Here is a 23,454-nt window from a genome sequence, read left to right as displayed (position 1 = left end):
ATTCACCGTGGTATGCAACCATCATGGCCATCTATCTCCAGAACTTATTCATCTTCCCAAACTGAAACACATTGACCCCTAACTCCCCATTCCTCCCTCCTTCCAGCCCCTGGCAACAAACTTTCTACTATCTGTCTCCATGAACTTGACTCGGTGTGGGCTTTTCTTGTCCTCCCGCTACCAGCACCACACTGGCTGTTTTCCAGGGGTCTCTCTGGCCCTAATCTGGAATTCCTCTCCTGACATTCACCTCAGCTCTGCCCCTGCCCATCTGGACGTCTCCACCTCCCTCTCCTCCCTTCTCAGGCCCAGCAGGTGCTCCAGATCCTGCCCTGACACTGCTCTGGAGAAGACCACCCCATCTAACGGTTTTCTCGTTTCTCACCCAAGTTGACCTTTCTATACTATTTGATGCTTCTGGCCGCTGTCCCTCCTCTTGCTGTGAAGTTCTCTTTTCTCCCAACTCCCAAAAGAAAAGTGGAAGAACACAGGCCTTGGAACCCTGAGAGATCTGGGTTCAGATTCTAACACTGGTGATTATTGGTTTGGACTCTGGGCATGTCATTCCCTATCATAGAATCTCAGTATCCTATCTCTAAAACAGGACAAATCATACAGATCTCAAAGGGTTGTTCTGAGGGTCAAATGAGCTAATGTGTATAATGCCAGTACCGAGCCTGGTAGAGTGTGGGGGTCCTGCTCCACAGCTTTCTTTTCCTTTTGGCTCCTTTACTGGATACTGACCCCTCCCACATGTGCCTGAAACATAAGGGTTCCCTGAGGGTCTGTCTTTGTTTTCTTCTCTTGCTCTGGTCCTCATCCATCTATGAATTTAAATATCATTTTTTATCTCTAGTCTGACTACTCCTCTCTTCTGAGTTTCACATCTCCAATTTCTGGTTGATATCTCCACCTGGATGCCCCTCGTGGGTGCCTCCTGTCTTGGGTGACCACCACCTCCTCCCCTGGTGCCCAGGTCTGGAAGCTCTGAGTTGTTTCGGACTTTTCCCACTTACTCTCCTCTTCCACAGGTAGGCAGTCACCCAGTCCTTTATTTGCCCTCTGAAATGCCACTCAGACTTCCCTCTTCTCCAGGGTTCCAGGCTCCTTTTTCTTTTTCTTTTTTTTTTTTTTTTTTAAGTAGGCTTCACCCCCACCACGGAGCCCAGTGTGGGATTTGAACTCACAACCCTGAGATCAAGATCTGAGCTGAGATCAAGAGTCGGATGCTTAGCCGACTGAGCCACACAGGCATCCTGTGGTTCCAGCCTTCATTAACTCTCCCTTGGATGGTGGCAGTGATGTCTCAAAGATCTTCTGGGCTACCTGCCATTCATTCCTCATTATTTCAATGTAGGACCAGCCCCAAGATGTTCAACCTCTCGAAAACTCCCCACCGCCTTTAGAACATTCCCCACTGCCTTTAGAACATTGGCGTGCCTGGGTGGCTCAGTCCATAGAGGATGTGACTCTTGATCTTGGGGTTATGAGTCTGAGCCCCACATTGGGCATAAGGTTTACTTAAAAGAAAAAAAAAATACCCAATATAGCCTTCTAGGCTGTCAATGATCCTATCACCTAGACTCTCTGCTTTTTGCTGCATCTGTTTAGTGAAGTATTCCAAAGCAAATACAGCTATCACATCACTCTTAAATATTTTAGTATGCATCTTTAAAAAATAATTTTCTTATATAATCATACCATCATCATAGCTAACAAAATTATTTTTTTCATGTCTAATTCTCAGTCCATGTTCAAACTCCCCCAGTTGTTCTCAAAATGTCTTTCACAGTTCATTTGTTCAAAGATTTAATCAAAGACCAAGCGTTATACTTGGTTGTTATCCATCTAAAGTTTCTCAATCTTAACTTCAGACCACTGTCCTGTCCATTTTTCACCACATCCTTCCTGAACCCTTTGAGCTAGCCAACCCCAGCCTGCCCTGGGCTTTTAGAAATATTCCTTTTTTATACTTGGCTCTTTCCTGGTCCCTGGAACTGAGAGCTTGTTTCTTTATTCTCTAAGGTCATCTCAGAGAGTACCACCCACCTTTGTGATAAGAAATCTGAAATCTCTTCTTTCTCTTTCTCCTCTGGGGCAGAGATACCACCTGCCCCTCCCTCTGAGCTTGTCCACCTACCACCAGGGGTTTCTGTCTCTGCTTATTACAGTGTGGACTTGGCTCTGTCTGTTGATCGAGGTCAATGCCACTGTCTTCCTTCCCTTGTCCGCCCTCTCCATCTCCTGTGCATAGCACATGCCTGGCATCTAGTGGCAGCACAATAAACAGATGAATACTTTTTCCAGCATCTTCTCTCCTCTTGCGCTGCCTGCCTACTGTGGTAACTGGGGAGCAAGGTTCAGAATGGGCTTGGTGTGCCTTGCTGGAAGGTTGTGATTCTGTTAACTGGTTCTCAGCCCAGCCCAGATCTCTTTCCTTTGGCTGTTAACAGTTTCTTTCCTTCTTTGTGTACACATACTAAGACTCAGGAAGTGGTTCTTAAGTCAGGACCATAAGAACCTCGGGCCTGGGGCCCAGGCTTGGGGGAGCCTGGAGTAATGGCTGGTTCTGTCCTTGGCGGTTCACACAGCTCCTTCTGGGGTCCACTATGGCACACAATGGAGGGAGGCAGCTTGAGGCCGCCACCTCCCCTTCCAGCCCTCATCTGGCTTTGCCCCCTGGGATGTGAAGTGCTGCCTGCTGGTATGGGATGGGAGATCCATAAGATAGATGCCATGCCTGCTTTAGTGTCCTCCCCCAGGCCTCCACCTGATAAGAAGCTCATCAGGGAGTGGGGGTGGTGGGAGCACAGACATTGTCAACCCACCCCCAGAGGGAGGAACCAGACGCTGGCGCGTCATGATTGACTGGCTTCTTCCCGTGCTCAGCCCACTACTCCAGAGCCCCAGAATATGGAGAAAGGGACTAACAGAAGGGGGACCGGAATACCCACTCTAGAATGTTGGGGGACTCCCAGGATGTGAGGCCAGGGACTTTCTGGAAGTGTTTATTCTGACCCCACCCGATCCAAGGGATCTAACAGCGCCCTCTGCCGACTCGGGGATGGGGATGGGGGCTCCGGGTGCAGGATGAAGCGGCCTCTTGAAGACCATTCCATCACCTTGCCTCAGCTCGGTCGCTCGGTCCGGGCGCTCAGAGTGTAACTCCGGGCTGCTCACGCCTGCTTGGCTCGCACACGCTTCCTCCGCTTCCCTGAACCAGAGAGAATCTGGCGCCGCTCGGTCCCGCTCTCCCAGTCCGAGGTGGTATGGGGACGGGGACGCCAGAAGGGCCCCAGGCACCCCGAGGTCCTGCCCTCGGTGGCCTCCCCTCTCGGGGGTGGGCGCCGTCTTCTGGGTAGGGGCCACGTGGCCTTGGCCGGGCGGGGGGCTCGGCCCTCCCCTCGCCGGCCGGGTGACTCAGGCCGCAGCTGTTACCGCGTCACATGAGGGAGGCAGGCGGCCACTGGGCGGGGGAGGGGGCTGTGGCTGGAGGCCGGGGCGGGGCCGCGCGGCGGGCGGGGCCGCAGCCGGGGGCGCAGCTAGAGAGCCCCTGAGCCGCGGCGGGAGAGGAGCGCACAGCCTCGGGGAGCTCAGGTGAGGCCTCGGGGCCCACGGCCGGCCTCGGCTCCGGGTGGGTGGTCGCTGGCAGCTCCCTCCTCCGGGGCTCGGCCCGGCCCCCCGGAGATCCGCCGTGCTCCCGGGCGCGCCCGAGGCCCTACAAACTTTGCAACTTTGAAAAGTTCCAGAGGCCCGGGCGGGGTGCGGTGGCGAGCTGGTCGCGCTTCTGTTTTGGGGGTGGTCAGGGCGCAGGGGAAGGCGGCTGGGGGTCGCGCTTGGCCGAGGACCATTGTTTTAGGGACTGGCGGGGTGGGGAGGGGGTGTTGGGCGCCGGGGGGCTGGCGGGCCGAGGGTGGGCGTCGGGCTCCGGCCTCTGTCGGCGCCCTGGGATCTTGCCCCGGGGCCCGGGAGACTGCGGGGCAGGTCCGGGCTTCGGGGCGGTCGCCCCCACCCCTCTCCAGCCTGGAAGAAGAGGGGGCTGGGAGACGTGGATCCGACCGCGGGTTTCCGGGTGGGAGGGGCCGGGAAAGGGGGCCGAGCAGGGAAGGCCTCGAGGGCCGGCGGGGAGCTTTGCAACCGAGGTCCCCCACCTCGGCCGGTTCTGATCCCCCTGCCCTCCCCTCTGCCCCAGGCCCGGCAGCCATGGCGGTAGAAGGAGGAATGAAATGTGTCAAGTTCTTGCTCTACGTTCTTCTGCTGGCCTTCTGCGTGAGTGGGATGGGGGATGATCGGGGCGCGCTGGCAGGGTGTGGGGAGACCGGGATCCGGAGTGGTGAGGGCTGGGGGGCCACGAATGAAGGCAGCTGGAGACCAGATGTGGAAGGAGAGCCCGGGAAACGGGCCGAAGACAGCAGGGCCACCCCACCCCCTCCAGCTTTCAGGGACCTCTGAGGCTGGTTTGGACCAAGAATGGACTGCGTGGGTGCCCAGCACCCTCCCCCTCGCCCCTTCTGGCCCTTCCTGTCTGGTGACCCAACCAACCACTTGTGATACCGGGCAATGGGGCAACCAGCCAACGGCCGGCCTGATGCTATCGCCTTGGGGCTTCCCCCTCCTCCCCACCCTTCTCCCCTACCCCCTCATTCCTTTCCCTTCCCTCATCCCTCTCACCGCTTCGGGGTGGGGAAGGGCTCAGCCGGCCACAATTTGCTCCTGCCCTGGGGTCCTGGCTTGAGAGACTGCTCTGTGTCCAGGGAGGAGCTCACCACTCTTACCTCTTTTCCTTCTCCCTTGTCCTCCTTGGCCTTGTGGGCCTGAGGAACCTGAGTCACAGCTGAGGAGGAGGGGGTGGCCATTGGAAGATAGTGAGATGGCAATTCTGGGAGCCCTAGAGGCCCACAGGAAGCACCACTCTAGGTTAGAAATATGTGCCCTGGGGTCAAGGCTTTCTGGGAACTCCTCTTTCGGCCTTTGATCAAACTGTGGGGCAAATATGGGTCATCCCACACCATATTCTCCCAGGTGTGAGAATCTGTCTCTCTGGGATGGGGCTAAGTCTGTGTCCTGGGTGCAGCTGCTGCCCTCTGTCACGGAGGTCTGCTAGGTCGTGGGTCTGGCCTAACCCTGACCTGCCCTCCTCGCAGGCCTGTGCAGTGGGATTGATCGCCGTGGGTGTAGGGGCCCAGCTGGTCCTGAGGCAGACCATCGTCCAGGGGGCCACTCCTGGCTCCCTGTTGCCCGTGGTCATCATCGCAGTGGGTGCCTTCCTCTTCCTGGTGGCCTTCGTGGGCTGCTGTGGGGCCTGCAAGGAGAACTACTGTCTTATGGTCACGGTGAGCACAGTGTGGGGCCAGCATGGGCGTCTGGGACTGCTGGGAGGGCCCTTCTGTGGGGGCTTAGGAGGTGGGTGAGGAAAACCTTTATGAAGGAGCTAGAGGCTGGCTGGGCCACGGCAGGCCACTCTCACCAAGACTCCAAACCTGACCCTTGCCCATTGTGCCTGCAGTTTGCCATCTTCCTGTCTCTTATCATGCTGGTGGAGGTGGCTGTAGCCATTGCTGGCTATGTGTTTAGAGACAAGGTAAGCAGGGAAAAGGGGAGGGCCCTGCCTCAGAGGTCTGGCTGCTCTGGGACCTGTTCGCCTTAGTTTGACCTCAACAATGCTCCTTCCAAATTCCCAGGTGATGTCAGAATTTAATAAGGACTTCCGGCAGCAGATGCAGAATTATCCAAAAAACAACCACACGGTTTCGATTGTGGACAGGATGCAGGAAGATGTGAGTGAGGTTTCTGGGAGCAGGGGTAGTGGGGGAAGAAGATTCTCATCTTCATATTGAAGGTGGATGTTCACGCAATAACCCTCTGCCTGGCATTTCTCCTCTCGTGCAGTTTAAATGCTGCGGGGCAGCTAACTACACAGACTGGGAGAGCATCCCTCTCATGCCCAAGGGCCGAGTCCCGGACTCCTGCTGCGTCAATGTCACACAGGGCTGTGGGATTTCTTTCAAGGTGAAGGAGATCCACGAAGAGGTAAGGGAGAAGTTGAGAGAACAGGGGACTTGGGAAACCTGGGAAATGTTTCAAGAGTTGAGAGGGACCAGGGATGGAGGTGGAGAGGGTTGGGGTTTTGGGATGGGGAGGGTCGGTATCTGGGAATGCCCAGATTCCCAGAGGCAGGGTGAAAGATACAGAGCGTGCAGGAGAGATCAAAGGACCCAGGAGGTGGGTGGGAAATTTCTGATTGTGTTCTTGCCTTGTGTGGCTACTACCCTTCAGGGCTGTGTGGAGAAGATTGGGGGCTGGCTGAGGAGCAATGTGCTGGTGGTGGCTGCAGCAGCCTTGGGCATTGCCTTTGTGGAGGTGAGAGGCATCTTTTGGACTCATTCTGGGGCATCTGAGCAGTAGGGGCAGTGGGAAGAGGTGCTGAGGAGGTACTGGCCTGGAGATCAGGGCCCTGGTTGTGTTTGGGGTCTCTTGGGTGGGTCTGGGATACTTTGCCTTTCTGACTCTTCTCCACCCCTCTATCTTTGCTTTTAGGTACTGGGAATTATCTTTGCCTGCTGCCTCGTGAAGAGCATCCGAAGCGGCTATGAGGTGATGTAGGGGTCTGGTCGCCTCAGCCCCCTCATCTAAGGGAGTGGGGTAGCACACTCCAGGTTTTTCAATTAAACTGATTATTTTTTCAGACTGAAAAAAAGTCTCAGTTTGTCTCGAAGAATGATACTTTATCCTTTCCCTCTCTTCCACCATGTTCCTGTCCTGTGGGACCTTGTATTTGCACCTTGGGCAAGAAAGGCTAATTTTAGGGGGCGGGGGGAGGGATGTTTTGGAAAGGCGGGTTTTGCTGAAGGCGTTAGTGGGGCTAGCAGTGGAAGGGGGATCTGGAGGCTGTGTCCCATTGTCCTCCCTGTCTCCTAGCCATGTGCTGCAATGTTCATGAAGCCATCTCCTTCAAAAGTCAGGGGGTTCCCCACAAAGGTTCTGTCTGGGAGAGGCCAGCCCAGATTTACCATGGACATCTTTTCCCTGGCCTTCTGCCCACCTCTGAGGGCCCAGCAACTCCCTCCCCAACAAAGGGCACCTGGCTCCTTTCAGGCTGGTGACAAGTTGCTATGACACCTTTGTGGCCAGTATCCATCTTTCTGGACTTAGATAATAGAAGACAACTGAAGTGGGTATTGCCTTTTTTCCCCAATGGAAACCACCCAGCCTGGCCCTGACCCCTCCTCACCACCTTCTGTCCCTCCCAAGAAAAGCAGGTAAAGACCATTTGCACTCCCAACACTGAACTGCAACTTGACTCCTTGTAGAAAATACATGTCCAAAAGTGCCATCTGGTGGCCATTCTTCCATGTGCTTCAAAGAGCACCTAGTCACAAGCCAGTTCCCTTAGCCTCTGTCCCCCTTCCCGCTAGTTGCTAGTTGTTTTGCAGGCATTAAACAGGCCAGAGACCCTGGGCATTAAATCAGCCTAGGGGCTAGCACTTAAATGGGGTCAGTCCCCCACTGGGCAACTCCATTTCTGCCCACTTCCAGTGCTTTTTTTAACAATACACATTTATTCAGTACTTATTTTGTACCAGTACCAGGCAGTACCCGGGTGGGGACTGAAACAATCTTTTGCTGGAAGACTGGATTCAGCAGACTGCCTGGGCAGGCTTGGGAACGACCCAGGTGAGCACAGCATCCACCAGGCTGGCTGGCAAGTAGGAGGCCGGCAGCCAGAGCAGCTTGGCATCCCAGCCTGGGCTGTAACGGGTTCTGGGGTGACGAGCAGTCAGGGCATGCTCCAGGCACCTGCTCACCTTGGTCAGGTCTGGGTCACAGATCAGGCTCATGATGCGCCGCTGCATTTTAAAGTCTGCAGTCCAGGAGGTGGTTGTAATCAGTGTCCCTGTCCCACCCCAGCCTATCTCAGGCCCTGTCTTCTGGGTCCTGGAACTGGTCCCCAGCAGAGGTGAGATGGATCCTTAGTCCCCTCCCCAGTTTGGCGAGTGGGCAGGTTCCACATGGCCTGGATGTTCTGTGGCATCTCATTCTCCCTCACCTCCTCTCTGCCCGCCTCCTCCCAGCAGGCTGGTGTAGGATGGGCCATTCTGGCACTTTCATTTCCCTTCGTATGACCCTGTGTGGGCCCACATACTCACACTTGGTGAGGAAGGCCTCCCCGTAGTGGGCCTGTGTGTCAGGAGGTAGCCGTGCCCAGCACTCCTGCAGCGTGTTCTCCAAACTCTCCAGGTTTGTCACAGGGGTTTGGAAGAAGCCAGGCTCCACAATGGAGACTCGGACACCAAAAGGAGCCACATCCCGCCTGGATGGGAGTAGACCGGAGGTTTTTGGGTTCTTGCTCTATAGGAAAGGGATCTTCTGAGACATGGGTATGGGGGCTAAAATGGGGAAGTTATCACATGCCAGGGACAGGGGTCCTGATGGTAAAGGAGATCCCTGCTGTCCTGGGATGGGGACAAGTGGGACAGGTATTTTTGAGGTTTCCTTTATATTCTATGATCTAGAGTGGGGGGGGGGTCAGTAAACTTCTTAAAGGGCCAGGCAGTAAATACTTTTGGCATCGCAGACATAAAAATTAATGATATCATGTAGGTACTTTTTTTATTTTTACATTTTTTAAAATGTCTGTATTTGAGGGGGGAGGGAGGGGCAGAGAGAGATAGAGACAGAATCTGAAGCAGGCTCCTGATTCTGAGCTGTCAGCACAGAGTCTGACGTGGGGTGCAAACCCACAAGCTGTGAGATCATGACCTGAGCTGAAGTTGGATCCTTAACTGAGCCATCCAGGTGCCCTGGTACTTTAAAAGGTGTTTATTTTTGAGGGAGAGAGATAGAGTGTGAGTGGGGGAGGGGCAGAGAAGAGGGAAACAGAGGATATGAAGCAGGCTCTACTTCGATAGCACAGAGCCTGACACAGGGCTCAAACTCACGAACCTGGAGATCATGACCTGAGCTGAAGTCGGAAGCTTAACTGACAGCCACCCAGGTGCCCTCAGATAGGTACTTCTATAATCACTTACAGTGTAACCATTTAAAAATGTAAACACCATTATTAGCTTGTAGGCTACTGACCAGATTTGGCTTAAGAACCAGTTTACCAACTCCTGAGCTAGAAGAACCCCTTTCCCTAGGTCCCAGAACACAGCATGGAATCTTGAGTGCTGGACATGAAGGGAGTAGATTGGTGTTTGCTGCGGAGACTGCAGGGATACATCCAACTCCCTTGACATGGATGCAGAAATCCAAGTATAAAGTCTGTGTTCCATGATGCTGAGTGGAAAATGAAAAGACCCAAGGATAGGGAATGCCTGCGTGGCTCAGTCGCTTATGTGGTAGATTCATTTCGGCTCAGGTCATGATCTCAGTCGGGAGATCGAGCCCTGCCTGCATCGAAAGCTCTGTGCTGGGCATGGAGTCTGCTTAAGATTCTCCCTCTCTCTTTGCCCCTTTTCCACTTGTGCACGCACATGCGTGCTCTCTCTCAAAAAAAACAAAAAACAAAAAACAACCCCCCCCCCCCCAAAAGGTATATAATTTAAATTCATTGCTGAGTGAAGGTGATGAAGGCAGGCTTCCTACAGAAGATAGGCTGGCTGGGGGGTACTTGTACTGATCAGAATTCAGGCTCTGGTCTAATGTGGTACTTGTCAAGTCTCCTTTGTGCTCTCAAGGGACTTTGGACATTATTGCTTAAAGATGAGGGATGGGAGAATGTAATGACCAGGCAAGCAGACTTGGGGGCAAGTCCCCGCATTTCTACTAACTAGTTGTGTGGTCTTGGGTAATAACTTGGGTAAGTTATATTACCCTGAGGATATCAATACCTAATCCCTTATAAGGTTGCTGGAAGAAATGAGAAAGTGTTCCACAAAGGTACTAGCTCATCACAAGTAACAGTTATTAATAATACTAATAATGACAGCAGGCTTCTTGGGGCATTTTCTACATGCCAGTCTCTGTTGGGGTCTTCCATGTACCTCATTCCACTCACAACACCCATGAGGCAGGTCTTCTCATTTTGATTTAACAGGTAGGGAATAAACTGGGGGAAAAGAGAAGTAACCTATCAAGGTCACAAAGCACCCATGAGAGACAGCTGGCGTCTGAAGCCACAAAGCTAAGCCCTCAGCTGTCTCCTCTTCAGTATCGCACTCTGCAGTGTTTTAGTCATCTCTGCCGGGCAGCCCAGGGCTCTGCACCCCTTACCTCAGGCTGTCAGAGAAGGCCTCCAGGCCAAACTTGGAGACACAATAGCCCCCACCATTGGCTGCCAGGCGACCCAGAACACTGGTGATGTTGACCACCCGGCCCCTGGCCTGCTGGAGCAGGGGGAGCAGGGCAAGGGTGACCCCAATGGGACCCAGCGTATTCACACTCAGCACCCGATGGAAATCATCTCGTGTGAGCCACGGCGTGGGCCCAATGATACCAGCCACACCAGCATTATTCACCAGACCAAAAAGCCCTGTGGAGAGATGAAACAGATCCCGTCGGGTAGGTAAGGCGTTCCAACACTCTCTCCTGATCACTCCTCCTTCCCCACGCAGTTTTTCTTGCTTCCCGCCGCCCCTGTGACTGAGCACCCTGCACCACGAGCCCTGTGGCCCCACTGCTACTCACCTGCTTCACCAACATGTGTTTCCACCCACTTGGCTGCCCGCTGGACACTCTGGGGCTCAGTGACATCAAGCAGGGTGGTGTGGAGGCGAGAGGAGGCCACACGCTGTAGGTCCTCTGCCCCTGAGGGGGTCAGGCAGCTGGCCAGGACTCGGAAGCCTCTCTGGTCCAGTCTCAGTGCCAGAAGCCGCCCGAAGCCTGAGTCACAGCCGGTGATGAAGATGAAAGCATCGCTGGCAGGCAGGCTCTGTCGGTCCCTGAACAACCACAGCGCTGCCCAGACCAAGACTCCCAGCAGCAGAGGCAGCCACATGGCCAGAGCCCAAGTGACCTGCAGGTGGCAGCCGAGACTGGGCAGGAAAACTTGTCTAGTTTACTCTGGCTCTTAAACCCTTGCCCCTAATATCCTCCCCTCCCTCTCTGGAAGTCTGGTCTGAGCATATTGAGAAATTATCTGCTGGGCGGGTAATTAGCAAACTATGGCTCATCTAAGCAAAGCAAAGATTGAGGCAGACCCTATATTTGTTGCTAACTTAACTAAAATCAGATTAGCGGGGTCCTGTGTGCAGGCCTGCTGCACGGGAGCAGAGGGATCTGGTTCGCAGTCACCTCTCCCGCTAAGCCAGGGACATCTAAATTCTCTAAATGTAAACTGGGCCTTATTTTTTGAAACACATGGGGCAAAGAGCCCCACATTTTAGTCCTGGTGGCCCTAAACTTACTGTGGGATGCTGAGTATCTCACCTGTTTTCTATTTTACCAGTGGGGCCAACACCCACCGTGGTCCACCTGGGAATTGTGGAGGGTCAGAGGGGATAATGTGTGAGGAAACACATGAAAAGCTTTGACTTATCAATAAATGCAACACCTGGATACTCCTCTCATAGCACCCAGCTCCCAGTGCCCTGCTTACCTCCTCTGGGGAAAGCTAGCAGGTAGGTGCCCCAAATCCTTCTTTTCCTTTGTTCGAGAGGCTTTGCTCCCAGTCTTCCCAGGTTTCCACACTAGCTACAGCTAATGCCAATGTCTGCAGTGGGCGGACTGGGTGTCAGGGTATTAAGTGGATGTGGGTGAGGGGAGGGGCTGGGAGGAGGAGCCAGGGAAGCTGGAGCCTGGCAATTGAAGCCAAGGCTTGGCACAGGCCAGGTGTGCCCCGGCACCCTTCTTGGCTGGCTTTACCAGCTGGGGGTACCTGACCACCTGTGTCATGGGCTCCCAGGAAGAGGGCTATGTCAAGGATGGCAGCTACCCCTCTCTGTTGGTGACCTTGGACCTGACACTCCTCCTCCTTCCAAGCCCTGAAGTGCCCCCATGACCAAGAATTAATCTCCAACCTGGTCCGGACTCATGACACTGCTTAGCACCAGGCTGGGAGAGTCCATGAGCACGTGGAGAGGCAGAGAGCCAGAGCCAGCACCAGGCCTGCTCCCTGTCCTATTTCTCCTCTGCAAGAAACTGAAGTCCTGTGTTAGGAAGCTTGGGGCAGGGCACCCAGACCTTCTCTGGGGAGGTGTGGGAAACTTCTACCCTCTAGGTACCCAACATACACCTGCACCAGGCCCAAAGAGGAAAAGAGGGGTGAGACAGTAAGAGGAAGCTAGTTCCACCCTCTAGCGAAAGGGTACCTGTAGCTTAGGGAGACAGTCTTTGAATCTTCCACTCCTACCCACCATGCTGGGCTAGTAGCTCTTTGAAACATACCACAGAGAAATGGAGGCTTGTGTTTTATTCTTGTCTCCTGCCCCACCCTGGGGGAGATAGGAGGGGTGGGGCAGAGGAAAGGGAAGAGGGGCTAGGAGGGGGCAGACTGCAGCTGCCCTTTGTACACGTATTCCAGTGCGGTGGCAATAGTTCGCATGTCCAGCTCGATGCTCCGAGCCCAGTTCTCCACATCCCCGATTTCCTGGGAAGGGGAGGAGGTGGGAGGTGGGGAATCAGGGTGGGTAGAATGTAGCTCTAAGGAGACAGACAAGGGCACTTTCCGTCCATCCCCTAGAAAGGGCTTTGCTTGGACCCACCAGCTATTTTCATCTCTCTAGCTTTTCTGACACTGGGGCCATACATGGCATTTCTGGGACCAGCCCCACTTCTTTTTTAACCTGAGGCCTAAGGTGACCCGACTGGAGGCATTTAACGGGGGCCCAGGATGGGGCCAGTGATGTAGGGAGTGTGGCCCACCTTGAGTGCCTGATTGAAGTTCTCCACCATCCCGATCCACTGGCCTGTTTGCTTGGCAAACTGGGCAGCCTGGACCTGTAGGGTCTTCACCTCATGATCCAGCTTTCTCTGGTTCATGTAGGCCTGGGCCACACTAGAGGTTGGAAGAGAGACGAGATCAACTCACCCGGCTGGTGGGGAGTGGTCTCTAGGACTAATATTCCACTGTAAGAGCCGGAGGTCAGCCAGGAGTCAGGCTGGGGAAAACCTCATGATTTTGGCCATTCTTGGATGTGATGCAAATGACTACTGTACATGCAAATGAACCAGCTTCTTGCTCCCACTCCCAGGATTCCCAGGAAAGCCTAGCTGGGAGCTGACTAGAAACTTACCATCTCCTACCCCCTCAAAGGAATTCCTGAAGCTGGGTGGGAGAAGGGAGGATTCCCTGAGGAAGAAGCTGAGAGGGTAAAGGGGGTGCAGAGAAGCTGGGAAAATCCAGCAGCAGGGACACATCTGGCAGTGATTGGAAGCCCAAGGGTCTGTGCAAGAAGTTGGGAAGGGAAATTGGGCCCCTCCCTGACTCTGGGATGGGATGGGAGAGTGGCTCCCCTCCCCAGGAACTCAGGGTCAAGAGAAGATATCCCAGGGGCTGCCTCTTGGCTCTCAAGTCTCTCTCCCAACCCTTCTCTTTTCGCCCACACAGATGAACGAACACACACACATAATCTCTCTCTCTCCCTTCCTTCTTTCTGCTCTAGGCAGTAGTTTTTTTTTCTCCTCAACCAAGGTTGGCTGTACTTACCATTAATACCATGAGGTTGGTACCTCCAACTCTCTGCCCTGTTCCCCCTTCCCCCAATCTCACAATGACTGTTCTCTCTTACTGGCTAGGGAGTCTTTTCATTCACCATCCCAAAGCTCTAGGTCAGCTGGGAGACTCCGCATCCGGTATCCACCCCCCACTGGAATCTGTGGGGGCTGGAGGGGGCAACGGGTTGGGGTGGGTGGAAAGAGTGGCAAGGACACCTGACAGGGGCTGAGATAGACTGAGCCTTTGTTTTCCTTTCCAGGGAATGAGAGGACCCGTGGGCAGAACACAAAACCCTTTCTAATCTGGCTTTGGCTTAGCTGTCCTTTAAGCTGAAAGAGGGGTGGCCCCTAGCAAAGGAAGAGCATAGGGAGAAGCCTGGGCCAGTCTCACAGCAGAGCCCGAGAGGCGCCAATGTGGGAGGAAGGAAAGGGGGCAGACCCTGTCCTTTTTCTTTGGGAGACAGCTTGGCCATAGTAGGGGGTAATGTAGGAGCTGAAACAGTAATAGCGGGCTCCCAATGCTTCAAGAGATTCCCCTGGGAGTTCCTAAAATGCCAGTTTTTCCTATTGACCTCCTACTTTCACACTGAGTGAAGGGAGAGGTCTGGAGGGGAGAGATCAGAGGCCCCAACCACTGCCTTCTTGTCCCTTAGTCTTCCCCAGAGATGAGTAATGAAGATGACAGTCCCTGCATGGCTCACTTGGGTGACTCAGTCTCTGGATTCACAGCCAAGCTATTCTACTTGCCCTGCCATGGGAGACATCATACTGCCCCTTTTCTTCCGACAGATAGCCTATCACATCATCGTCGCAGCACTCTTCTGGGTCACTCAGGGTCAAGAGACAATATTCTTTGCTCCTTCCCAAGTTTTTGGTTGTTACTGGCATTCTCATATAGGGCTGGCACAGGGGGTGGTCTCTGGAGACCGGGAAGGAAGGGAAGAGACAGCCTGGCTCTGCTACAGCTCCTGGCATAGGTTCTGCCCTCACCCTCACTGGCTGTGCCACCTCTTTCCTGCCAGCTGCTCCCCAGGCCTGCCAGAGGGTGGGAGGTAGAGAAGGAGAGGGTGGCAAGTTGTGGTAAAGGAGGGTGCTCTCCCTCCTGCTGAAGCGACAGCTGGACTTGGAGGAGTGAAGGGAAGTGGGCAGATGGCATCAAGTTGTGAGCACCAGGGAAGTTATTAGGGGGAGGGGGAAATCTGGCTGCCTCTTCAACCACTGCTGCTGCTCCTCCTTGTGCAACGTTAGGGGTCAGAGCTGACTCAAGCCTTTCTCTATAAAGTTAAGCTGGGTGACAGGAATGGAGGGAATGAAATGGAACATCTCATCCCCTCACAGCAGTCTGAGGGCTAGACGTTGCCAGTGCCTAAATTTGGGGGGCGGGGGGTGCTGGTGGTTGATGGGAAGAGGTTCATACCCCACATTGAGGTGATCCACCAAAGCTTCTGTCAGGCAGGTCGCTGCAGTGATAGCCTCTCGCCTCCTCTTCTCTGGGGGTGGGGGGAAAAGGGATTGGAGTGGAGACTTGGTTTTTTGAAGCGTGGTGCTGAAGGTTCACCACCCATTAATTACTATTCCGCTAGTTGCGGGAACATCTCAGCTAATCTCACAGCGCCAGAGCTGAAAAGGACCTTGCAAAACATAAAGGAAGCCTTTTCATTTTATTTCATTATTAAAAAATTTTTTTTTATTAGAAAACTTTTTTTCTAGGCCCTTTCATTTTAGAGGTGAGTTAACTGGTACCCTGGGAGGGGAAGCGACTCACCCGGGAACGCTAACGAGTCAGTGGCAGCGCCCAGGACTCCAGACCCTCGGGCACTATTTTCCCACAGTCTTGGGGTTTGAGGATTGGTAACTCCCGGATTCCCTGGCCAGATACAGGAAACAAGGGCCCCACCCCTATTTCGGTGGTTTCAGGCCTCTAAGAGTCCCGGCTCAGTCGGGTCCTAGCACCCCCCTGCCTTCAGGAGCGTCCCTCGCCACTTTCAGGACGCGAGGCTCCCTGGGCCAATCGGCACCGCGTTCCACGCGCAGGGGCGGGACCAGGATGCGGGAAGACAGAGCGTGGGGGGCGTGGCCCAGAGGAGGCCGCAGTGTTGCCGAGGGGCCAGAGCCCGTTGGCAAGGGAACCGAATTTCCAAAAAAGCGCCCCCACCCCCTCCCCGACGCCCAAGCCCAATAGCCCGCGCCCTTCCCTGGATCTGGGCCGTTACTCGAGGTCCAGGCTCCGGCTGAGGCTAGGCCGCGGCGGGAGAGAAAACGGCGGACAGGGACGTTCTGCTCACCCTGCAGCTCCTTGCGTTCGTTCTGCTTGGCTTGGTGTTCTTTCAGCAGGCGAGACAGCATGATCGCGGCGCGCTGGGGGCTGGGCGCACCCGGCCCTCTCCGACTGCGGGAGCTGGAACTGGTGCCTCGGCTCCCGAGGGGCCCGGGTCACGTGACCGCAGTGTCACGTGAGCCCTGGACCGCCCCCTTTTGAGACCTAGGGTAGAGGACATAGAAGATCTTGGCTGGGAACGGAGGGACTTGTAGAGGGTTGGGGGTAAGCGAGCTTTTGTCTTTATTGGGGGCTCCCTTTTTGGTCAGTGTTGGAAGAAATTTTCTCCAGTACCCATATTACAGAGCTCGTTTTGGACATCTTTGGATCTCAAGGCTCCCGGGAGGGTTGGTACTGCCAGGATATCCATCCTTGTTCCTTATTGGGGGAGCAGAGGCTCCCTGGACTCATTGAAATTCTTTTCCTTTCCTTGCCTTTCCCTTCTGGCAGCTCTGGCCGGTTCTCAGTTGATTCTCAGCACTCTCCCTCTGGGAGCGAAAGCATTCCTCTCGTTTCCAGCCCTTTCTCTTCTCAGTACTCTGCCAAGGTTCTTCAGCTCTGGGTGATCTTTGTAGAGAAGAAGCATTTTCGGCATTTCAAGCGGCCTCCTAGGGAGCTTTGCTAATTTGGTTGACCATGTGTGGTGAAAGTATAATCCCATCTCTGTCCTTTTGTGGTCAGGGAATGCGAACCCTTTCAGTCTGACCAGAAGAAAAAGTGCTGCTGTTACAGTAAAAGGTAAATCATATAACACCTCTCTGAATTAAAGAGAAATGCTTCCGGGATTAACTCCAACAAGAAAAAACTGTAAACATTATCAACATATTCTTGCTATTGCCATAATCTCTCTTGGCGCACCATGCACTAACATGCTGGGTGATTCTGGGCAAGTTGCTTATGCACTCTGGATTTTGATTTTCCCCCTAGTAAAATAAGGGGATTGGATTAAATCAGCAGCTCTCAACCCTGGCTAAACATTAGGTCCACCTGGGGAAGTTTGCAAAAATGCCTTGGCCCTAGGTAAATTAACTTAGATCTGTAAGGAGTGGACCCCAAGTACAAATATTTTTTACTTTTTTATTAAAAAGATTTTTTAGGGGCGCCTGGGTGGCTCAGTCGGTGAAGTTTCCGACTTCAGCTCAGGTCATGGTCTCATGGTCTGTGAGTTCAAGCCCCGTGTCGGGCTCTGCGCTGACAGCTCAGAGCCTGGAGCCTGCTTCAGATTCTGTGTCTCCCTCTCTCTCTGCCCCTCCCCCGCTCATGCTCTGTCTCTCTCTGCCTCAAAAATAGACATTTAAAAAACTTAAAAAAATTTTTTTTAATGTTTATTTATTTTTGAGACAGAAGGAGACAGAGCGCTAGTGGGGGAGGGGCAGAGAGAGAGGGAGACACAGAATCTGAAGCAGGCTCCAGGCTCTGAGCTGTCAGTGCAGAGCCTGACCAGGGGCTCGAATTTGTCAACCATGAGATCATGGCCTGAGCCGAAGTCAGACACTCAACAGACTGAGTCACCCAGGCGCCCCAGTACAAGTATTTTTTAAAAAGTTATTTAATTCTAGTATGCATCTGACATTGAGAATCGTTGGACTAAACCATATCTAAGGCTGTTTCCAACTTTGGCAGTCTCATTTTGTGATCCAGTTACATACTAGAAAATTAGCCTTGCTATATCTACTTGCAGGGGAAGAGAAATAGGCGCTGATTTATTTATTTATTAAAAAAAAATTTTTAATGTTTATTTATTTTTGAGAGAGACAGAGACAATGCAAGTGGGTTAGGGGCAGAAAGAGAGGGAGACACAGAACCCGAAGCAGGCTCCAGGCTCTGAGCTGTCAGCACAGAGCCTGACGCGGGGCTCGAACTCACGAGCTGTGAGTTCATGACTTGAGCTCAACCAACTGAGCCACCCAGGCACCCTGATAGGTGCTGATTTAGAATAAAACATTCTTCTTGGGTTTTCTGAGAAAGAGTTGAGGATCACTGATTGATTGAGTCATTCAGCTATTTGGAGAGTAGCATATTAAGTCCTGGAGGTGTGCAACCTTGAAAGTGTTAGTGAATGAAATAGTTAAGTGGTAGCATAAAGCAGGACATTAAATGCCCCCAACATAAAAACTCTGAATAAAAATGTTAGACTGTGGGGGCGCCTGGGTGACTCAGTCAGTTAGGTGTTCGACTTTGGCTCAGGTCATAATCTCATGGTTTGTGAGTTTGAGCCCTGTGTCAGGCTCTGTGCTGACCGTTCAGAGCCTGGAGCCTGCCTCGGATTCTGTCTGTTCTCTCTCTGTCTGTCTCTGTCTCTGTCTCTCTCTGTCTCTCTCTCTCTCGGCCTCTCCCCCACTCACGCTCTGTCACTATCTCTCTCTCAAAGGTAAATAAACATTAAAAAATTTTTTTAAAATGTTGGAATGTGTATGTCTGTGTCTATGCTTGTATGTGTCCTATCATTTACTTTTCCAACATTTCCTGAGTACTTCTCATGGGTCAAACGCCTTACATGTATTACTTCATTTAATCCCTAGAACTATCGTGTGAAGTATTGTCCTCAATTTTCAGATGAAGATTCTGAGATCCGGAGCAGATAAGTAATAGAGCTAAGTGGTAGAGCTAGGATACAAATCCGGGCTATCTGGCTCTGGAGGCCGAGTGTAACCACTGTACTATGCTGCATAAACCATGGGAAAGACCCCAGGAGGGGAGATTCTGTCTCTCATCACTATGACCTTCTAGCTTGTGGGCACAGTTGAAGAGAATCCTGGCAAGGGGAGGAGTGTTTGGGAAGAGGTTCTGCTCTAGCAAGGGGCTGATCAATAGAAGTGGGAAGAGTGAGAGCATCACCGGGCAGCCTATTCCAATCCTACCCCCAACCCCCCACTTGGCTCCAGCGTCCAACTGCAATGAGCAAGCAAAATAGAAGCACATTGGAAGATGCTGGGTGCCTCACTCCCAGAGCTGTGGGGCCTGGGAGAGAAGAGCAGGGGTTGGAAGGGGTACCAGAAAATGGCTACTTGGGGATGTGAAACAGAGGGCAGGGGCTAATGAGGGGGGGTTGGTGTCAGGGGTTTCAGTGGTGAGTTTGTGAATGTTAAGATTAAGTTGACTCAGGGAGAGTGCCAGCCCATCCTGCATTACCCTCACCCCCCTTGGCACAACCACCTGACATTTTCACAATCGGCATGGAGACTGCCAGGATTCTGCAGACATCAGCCCTGCCCTCCTCCCCACACTGGCTGTTCCTTTGCCCTAGAGCGGGGCAGAGGACACAGGTACCTGTATTTGGGGACTCCAGCTGATCTCTCTGGGTCATCGTCCAGATGCTCTTTTTCTAGGCTTTTGCTGCTCACTGTGTAACTTGAGTTTCTGCTGAGTTGAAGCTTAGCTTCCCAGTTGCCTTTGGTAGAGATGGGCACAAGATTCGTGCATCCCTGGAGAATGACTTGACATGTGAAATCTCTTTTTGCCCACTTCTCTGTACACTTTCCCACCTAGATTATTTTCTCTTAATGAATGAATGGATGCAACCCACGCTCCTTTCCCCTACTCATTTCCTTGTTCTTTTGAAATCTCTTTCTGAGTTCGCTTTAATTAGTTAATTAGCAAGCTTCAAACTGAAGATGGGGCCAAACATTAGGGCCGGAAGCTGCTGAATTGTTAAGGGTTGGGTGAGGACTGAAGGAGAACATGGAGTGAGTGGAGAAGGCTTCTCATGCTGGGAAGTCTGGCTGGGCTTCAAGAAGGGGGGTGCCGTTGGTGGTGTGGCCAAGTTCCAAATGTTGGCCCAAGGCCAGTGCTCCAAGAAAAGGGCCCTCAAGACAGCCTAAATGGCTCCCTGTGGGAAGTGACCTCCCAGCCCCTCTCCAGAAGATGCATGGGTTTCCCTAGGATCCCTAAAGCAGTCAAGTCATTTCCCCCGTGACTCCTTTCAATCAAACTTATATTCTTTCTCTCCCAGCTACTCCCATAGTTTGAGCTTTGGCTACAGCCAGCATTCAGAGGCAGGCAGAAGGAATCCAGTGCTAGAGATGTGGGTGGGGTGAGAAAGTCCTCATGTTGTGTGTGTTGGGGAGGAAGAGGCTGACCCTGGGATGTATGCTCCAAGCCTCTGCTGCCAGATGAGGTGGAGGGAAGTTAACCCTGCAGCGTGTTCTAGAAGTGTTTGCTTGTAGGCTAGAGGCAGTGGTTAGGAAATGTCTAGTCTGGGGAAGCTGAAAAACGGATCCTACATGGAGGTGGGGCTGGAGAAAGTCTCAGCTTCCACTCAGATAAAGGCTGAAAGCTTTGCTGGGCTTGGACATTTATCAATTTTTAAAATTATTTTGAAATAGTTATAGACGCAGAGGAAGTTGCAAAAATAGTACATGAAGTCCTGTGTACCCTTCACCCAGCTTTCCTCGGTGGTGACATCTCATATAACTGTAGCACAATATCAAAACCAAGAAGCTGACATAGGTATACCGTTAACTAGCTTACAGGCTTTATTCAGTTTTTATCAGTGCCCCACATGTATTCATGTGTGTGTAAGTGTGTACATGTGTGTGTAGTTCCGTGCAATTTTATCCCGTGTATCGATCTGAGTAACTACCACCAAAATCAAGATACAGATTTCTTCATCACCACAATGGAACCTCCCATGCCATATATATATATATATATATATATATATATATATATATATATATTTTTTTTTTTTTTTGGTATTTGGTATTTATTTACTTATTTATAAATGTTTATTTATTTTTGAGAGAGAGAGAGTGCACGAGAGTGGGGTAGGGGTAGAGAGTGAGAGGGGATAGAGGATCTGAAGTGGGCTCTACACTGATAGTAGAGAGCCCAATATGGGGCTCGAACTCACAAACTGTGAAATCATGACCTGAGCTGAAGATGGACGCTTAAACCGACTGAGCCACCCAGGCGCCCTATTTATTTATTTTTAAAGTATAATTAACATACATGTTATATTAGTTTCAGGTATAAGGTGCTATCTTTTTATATTTATCTCCTCCCATCCCTGTCCCCTGGCAATCACTAACCTGTTCTTCATCTTTATAGTTTTAATTTAATGAATTTCCAAACTCTTCACTCAAATACAAGAAGTTCTCTGGCAGATTATTTATTTACACGTTGAGCTTCCTTTATTTTTCAGATCCCTCTTGCTTCTTCATTCCCCCCTTTTCCTATGATATTGTGCCTCACTCCAACAATCTGGTCTCACTCCTTTTCTTTTTAAAACCAATTTTTTTTAAGGTTTCTTCATTTTTCAGACAAGAGGGTGACAAAGTGTGAGTGGGGGAGGGGCAGACAGAGAGGGAGGCACAGAATCCGAAGAAGGCTCCAGGATCTGAGCTGTCAGCACAGAGCCCCATGCGGGGTTCAAACTCACGGATAGGGAGATCATGACCTGAGCTGAAGCCAGACGCTTAACCCCGACTGAGCCACCCAGGCGCCCCTGGTCCTCCTAAAGGAGGTTTAGGGAAAATCTACATGTCTAAATTTACTATGCTGGTTTAGGGCTCTTACATTTTCAACTGCCCTCCCTTGCCCCACTATTTATAGCCAGGCTAATTTTGGGCAGCCTCTCTCTCTCTCTCTTTTTCCTGCTCCTTCCTCCTGTGGCGGGTGAGATGACTTCTCAAATATTTGGGCAGAGGAGGTCAGAAGCAGATTCTTGGCATTCGATTTCAACCTTGGATTTAGCAGGAGCCAGTGGGGTGGAGATGAAGGGAGGCAGAAGCTGCAGGTGCAGAGAGGAAGGCACCTGGGGCTCTAAAGGCTTTCTGACTCCTGTTGGAGATCCGGGCTCAGAGTCAGGAGTCCTGGGTTCGATCCTGATTTTACTACTCTGCAGTCACATATCAGCTCTACTGTCTGGGGCTCTGAGATAGAAAAGGGATGGAGAGGGCAAATCTTGGGGATAATAAAAGTAGGATCCTGGTGCCAACTTGCTGGCAGCACATGTATTTCCTTGATAGTACTTATTTATAGTGCTAGTCCCCTGGAAGGGATGTCCACAAGTGTAGTGTTGCAAAAACAGAGGACCAAACCTTCAAATGTATGGTAACTTACCCAGGGCGAGGACTGTCTCAGGGCCAGCAGAGTGAAAGCCTACCTTTTTGTTTGTTTTTTAAAAGTATAATCTTGGACAAAGAAGTAAGGGAGACAAAGGGAGCATGGGGAAAAATTAGGTAGGACGCATTGGGGCTTTTAAGAAAGGGAAGAAGAGAAAATCTTTTCCCCCCCAAAGATTTCATTTTTAAGTAATTTCTCCACCCAACGTGGGGCTCGAACTTACAACCCTGAGATCAAGAGTCAAATGCTCTACAGACTGGGCCAGCCAGGTGCTCCATGAAAAGAGAAAATCTTTTTTTTAAATACATATTTTAAAAAGTGTATTCACTTTTGAGAGACAGAGAGGGAACAGGGGAGGGGTAGAGAGAGAGGGAGACACAGAATCCAAAGCAGGCTCCAGGCTCTGAGCTGTCAGCACAGAGGCCGAAGGGGAGTTGAAGGGGCTGGAACCCACAAACTGTGAGGTCATGACCTGAGCCTAAGTTGAACGCTTAACCCACTGAGCCACCCAGGCGCCCCTGAGAAGAGAAAATCTCAAGAGTGTGATAGAGTTTGAGGGGCAGAGACAACATATAGATATTGAAAAATTGTCGAAGAAGGGTTCCAAGTGACAGAGACAAGAAGAGGGACAAAAAGAGTTTGAGATGAGACAAAACAACATAGAGAGACAAGGGAAAGATGGACAGGTGGATATACAAAAGACCAACACCCAATGAGAAGGGAGGTGGGAACAAGCTAGGTTCCAGTTGTCCCAAATTATTTCCTATCTCTCCTCCTGGCTCCGTTTCTGGATTGGAGTTATAAATAGCAGAGGGTTGGAAAATGTCCTCCTCGCTTTGCTTCTGTCTCAGCCTGGGGGAAAGGGAGAGGAAAAGGGACAGGCTTGCAGTTCCCTGTGGAGATCCTTGCAAAGCCCCACCCTGATCCTGCCTGGACCAGTCTGGAACTCTGCCCTCTCCAATGAAGACATCCTTTCCATCCCTCTCCCTCTTGGATCCAATCTTTTTCATCTTTGCCCTTCTTTGACCCCCCACTCCCTTTTTGCTGCTTAACTTCCTCTTCTTGTATCAGCCTCAGTAATTTTCTTTTCTCCATTCCATTCCTTGTGGGTGTTTTTATTTCCTTCCTTCCTTCCTTCCTTCCTTCCTTCCTTCCTTCCTTCCTTCCTTCCTTCCTTCCTTCCTTCCTTCCTCCTTCTCTCTCTCTCCCTTTCTTCCTTTCTTCTCTTTCTTCTCTCTCTCTTTCTTTCTCTCTTGTAATCTTTCTGCCCAAGGTGGGGCTCCAACTCAGACTGGGAGATCAAGAGTCTCATGCTCTATGGACAGAGCCAGCCAAGCGCCCCCCCCCCCCCTTTATTAATCAAACTCTTGCCCTTCTTTCTCCATCTCTTTTCTCTTTCTGTTTTCTTTCTACCTGCTTCTTTTGCTCTCCTCTCCAGACCTGCTGAGTTTCTCTCTCTCCTCTTTCCTCTATCT

The 23,454-nt window shown here is 51.9% G+C and overlaps 3 protein-coding genes across 4 annotated transcripts; 1 reads left to right on the top strand and 2 right to left on the bottom strand.

Moving 5' to 3' along the window:
• Nucleotides 1-3,516: 3,516 nt before the first annotated feature.
• CD63 (CD63 molecule) lies at nt 3,517-6,697 on the top strand. Its single transcript, XM_027071539.2, has 8 exons — nt 3,517-3,597; nt 4,193-4,269; nt 5,145-5,333; nt 5,507-5,581; nt 5,682-5,777; nt 5,890-6,030; nt 6,277-6,360; nt 6,538-6,697. The coding sequence occupies exons 2-8, from the start codon at nt 4,204-4,206 to the stop codon at nt 6,601-6,603; spliced, it is 717 nt and encodes a 238-aa protein (XP_026927340.1). The 5' UTR covers nt 3,517-3,597; nt 4,193-4,203; the 3' UTR covers nt 6,604-6,697.
• Nucleotides 6,698-7,539: 842 nt separating this feature from the next.
• On the bottom strand, nt 7,540-12,184 carry RDH5 (retinol dehydrogenase 5). 2 transcript variants are annotated; one of them, XM_027071537.2, is made up of 5 exons: nt 11,540-12,184; nt 10,630-10,976; nt 10,216-10,474; nt 8,148-8,311; nt 7,540-7,861 (listed from the first exon to the last, which is right to left on the bottom strand). In XM_027071537.2, exons 2-5 carry the CDS (start codon nt 10,937-10,939, stop codon nt 7,638-7,640), a joined length of 957 nt encoding a protein of 318 aa, XP_026927338.1. In that variant the 5' UTR covers nt 10,940-10,976; nt 11,540-12,184; the 3' UTR covers nt 7,540-7,637. The 2 variants fall into 2 exon arrangements, with proteins under 2 accessions (XP_026927338.1, XP_014940601.1); XM_015085115.3 differs by having other exon boundaries at nt 10,630-10,957.
• Nucleotides 12,185-12,337: 153 nt separating this feature from the next.
• BLOC1S1 (biogenesis of lysosomal organelles complex 1 subunit 1) lies at nt 12,338-16,058 on the bottom strand. The gene is made up of 4 exons (XM_015085117.3): nt 15,882-16,058; nt 15,014-15,086; nt 12,805-12,937; nt 12,338-12,529 (listed from the first exon to the last, which is right to left on the bottom strand). The coding sequence occupies exons 1-4, from the start codon at nt 15,940-15,942 to the stop codon at nt 12,419-12,421; spliced, it is 378 nt and encodes a 125-aa protein (XP_014940603.1). The 5' UTR covers nt 15,943-16,058; the 3' UTR covers nt 12,338-12,418.
• Between the last annotated feature and the right edge of the window lie 7,396 nt (nt 16,059-23,454).

This window comes from Acinonyx jubatus, chromosome B4, assembly GCF_027475565.1.
Source record: "Acinonyx jubatus isolate Ajub_Pintada_27869175 chromosome B4, VMU_Ajub_asm_v1.0, whole genome shotgun sequence".
In the NCBI taxonomy this organism is placed as follows: Eukaryota; Metazoa; Chordata; class Mammalia; order Carnivora; family Felidae; genus Acinonyx; species Acinonyx jubatus.
This window is presented reverse-complemented; position numbering and strand designations above follow the sequence as displayed.

Coding starts and splice junctions, on each gene's coding strand:
- CD63 (XM_027071539.2), top strand. CDS start 4,204: ATGGCGGTAGAAGGAGGAATGAAATGTGTCAAGTTCTTGCTCTACGTT. Junction 5,582..5,681: donor GCTATGTGTTTAGAGACAAG/GTAAGCAGGGAA, acceptor CCAAATTCCCAG/GTGATGTCAGAATTTAATAA. Junction 6,361..6,537: donor TGGGCATTGCCTTTGTGGAG/GTGAGAGGCATC, acceptor CTTTGCTTTTAG/GTACTGGGAATTATCTTTGC.
- RDH5 (XM_027071537.2), bottom strand. CDS start 10,939: ATGTGGCTGCCTCTGCTGCTGGGAGTCTTGGTCTGGGCAGCGCTGTGG. Junction 8,312..10,215: donor GCCTTCTCTGACAGCCTGAG/GTAAGGGGTGCA, acceptor ACTCCCATCCAG/GCGGGATGTGGCTCCTTTTG. Junction 7,862..8,147: donor GGAGGCCTTCCTCACCAAGT/GTGAGTATGTGG, acceptor CCTGGACTGCAG/ACTTTAAAATGCAGCGGCGC.
- BLOC1S1 (XM_015085117.3), bottom strand. CDS start 15,942: ATGCTGTCTCGCCTGCTGAAAGAACACCAAGCCAAGCAGAACGAACGC. Junction 15,087..15,881: donor CGAACGCAAGGAGCTGCAGG/GTGAGCAGAACG, acceptor CCCCACCCCCAG/AGAAGAGGAGGCGAGAGGCT. Junction 12,938..15,013: donor GTGGATCACCTCAATGTGGG/GTATGAACCTCT, acceptor TCCAACCTCTAG/TGTGGCCCAGGCCTACATGA.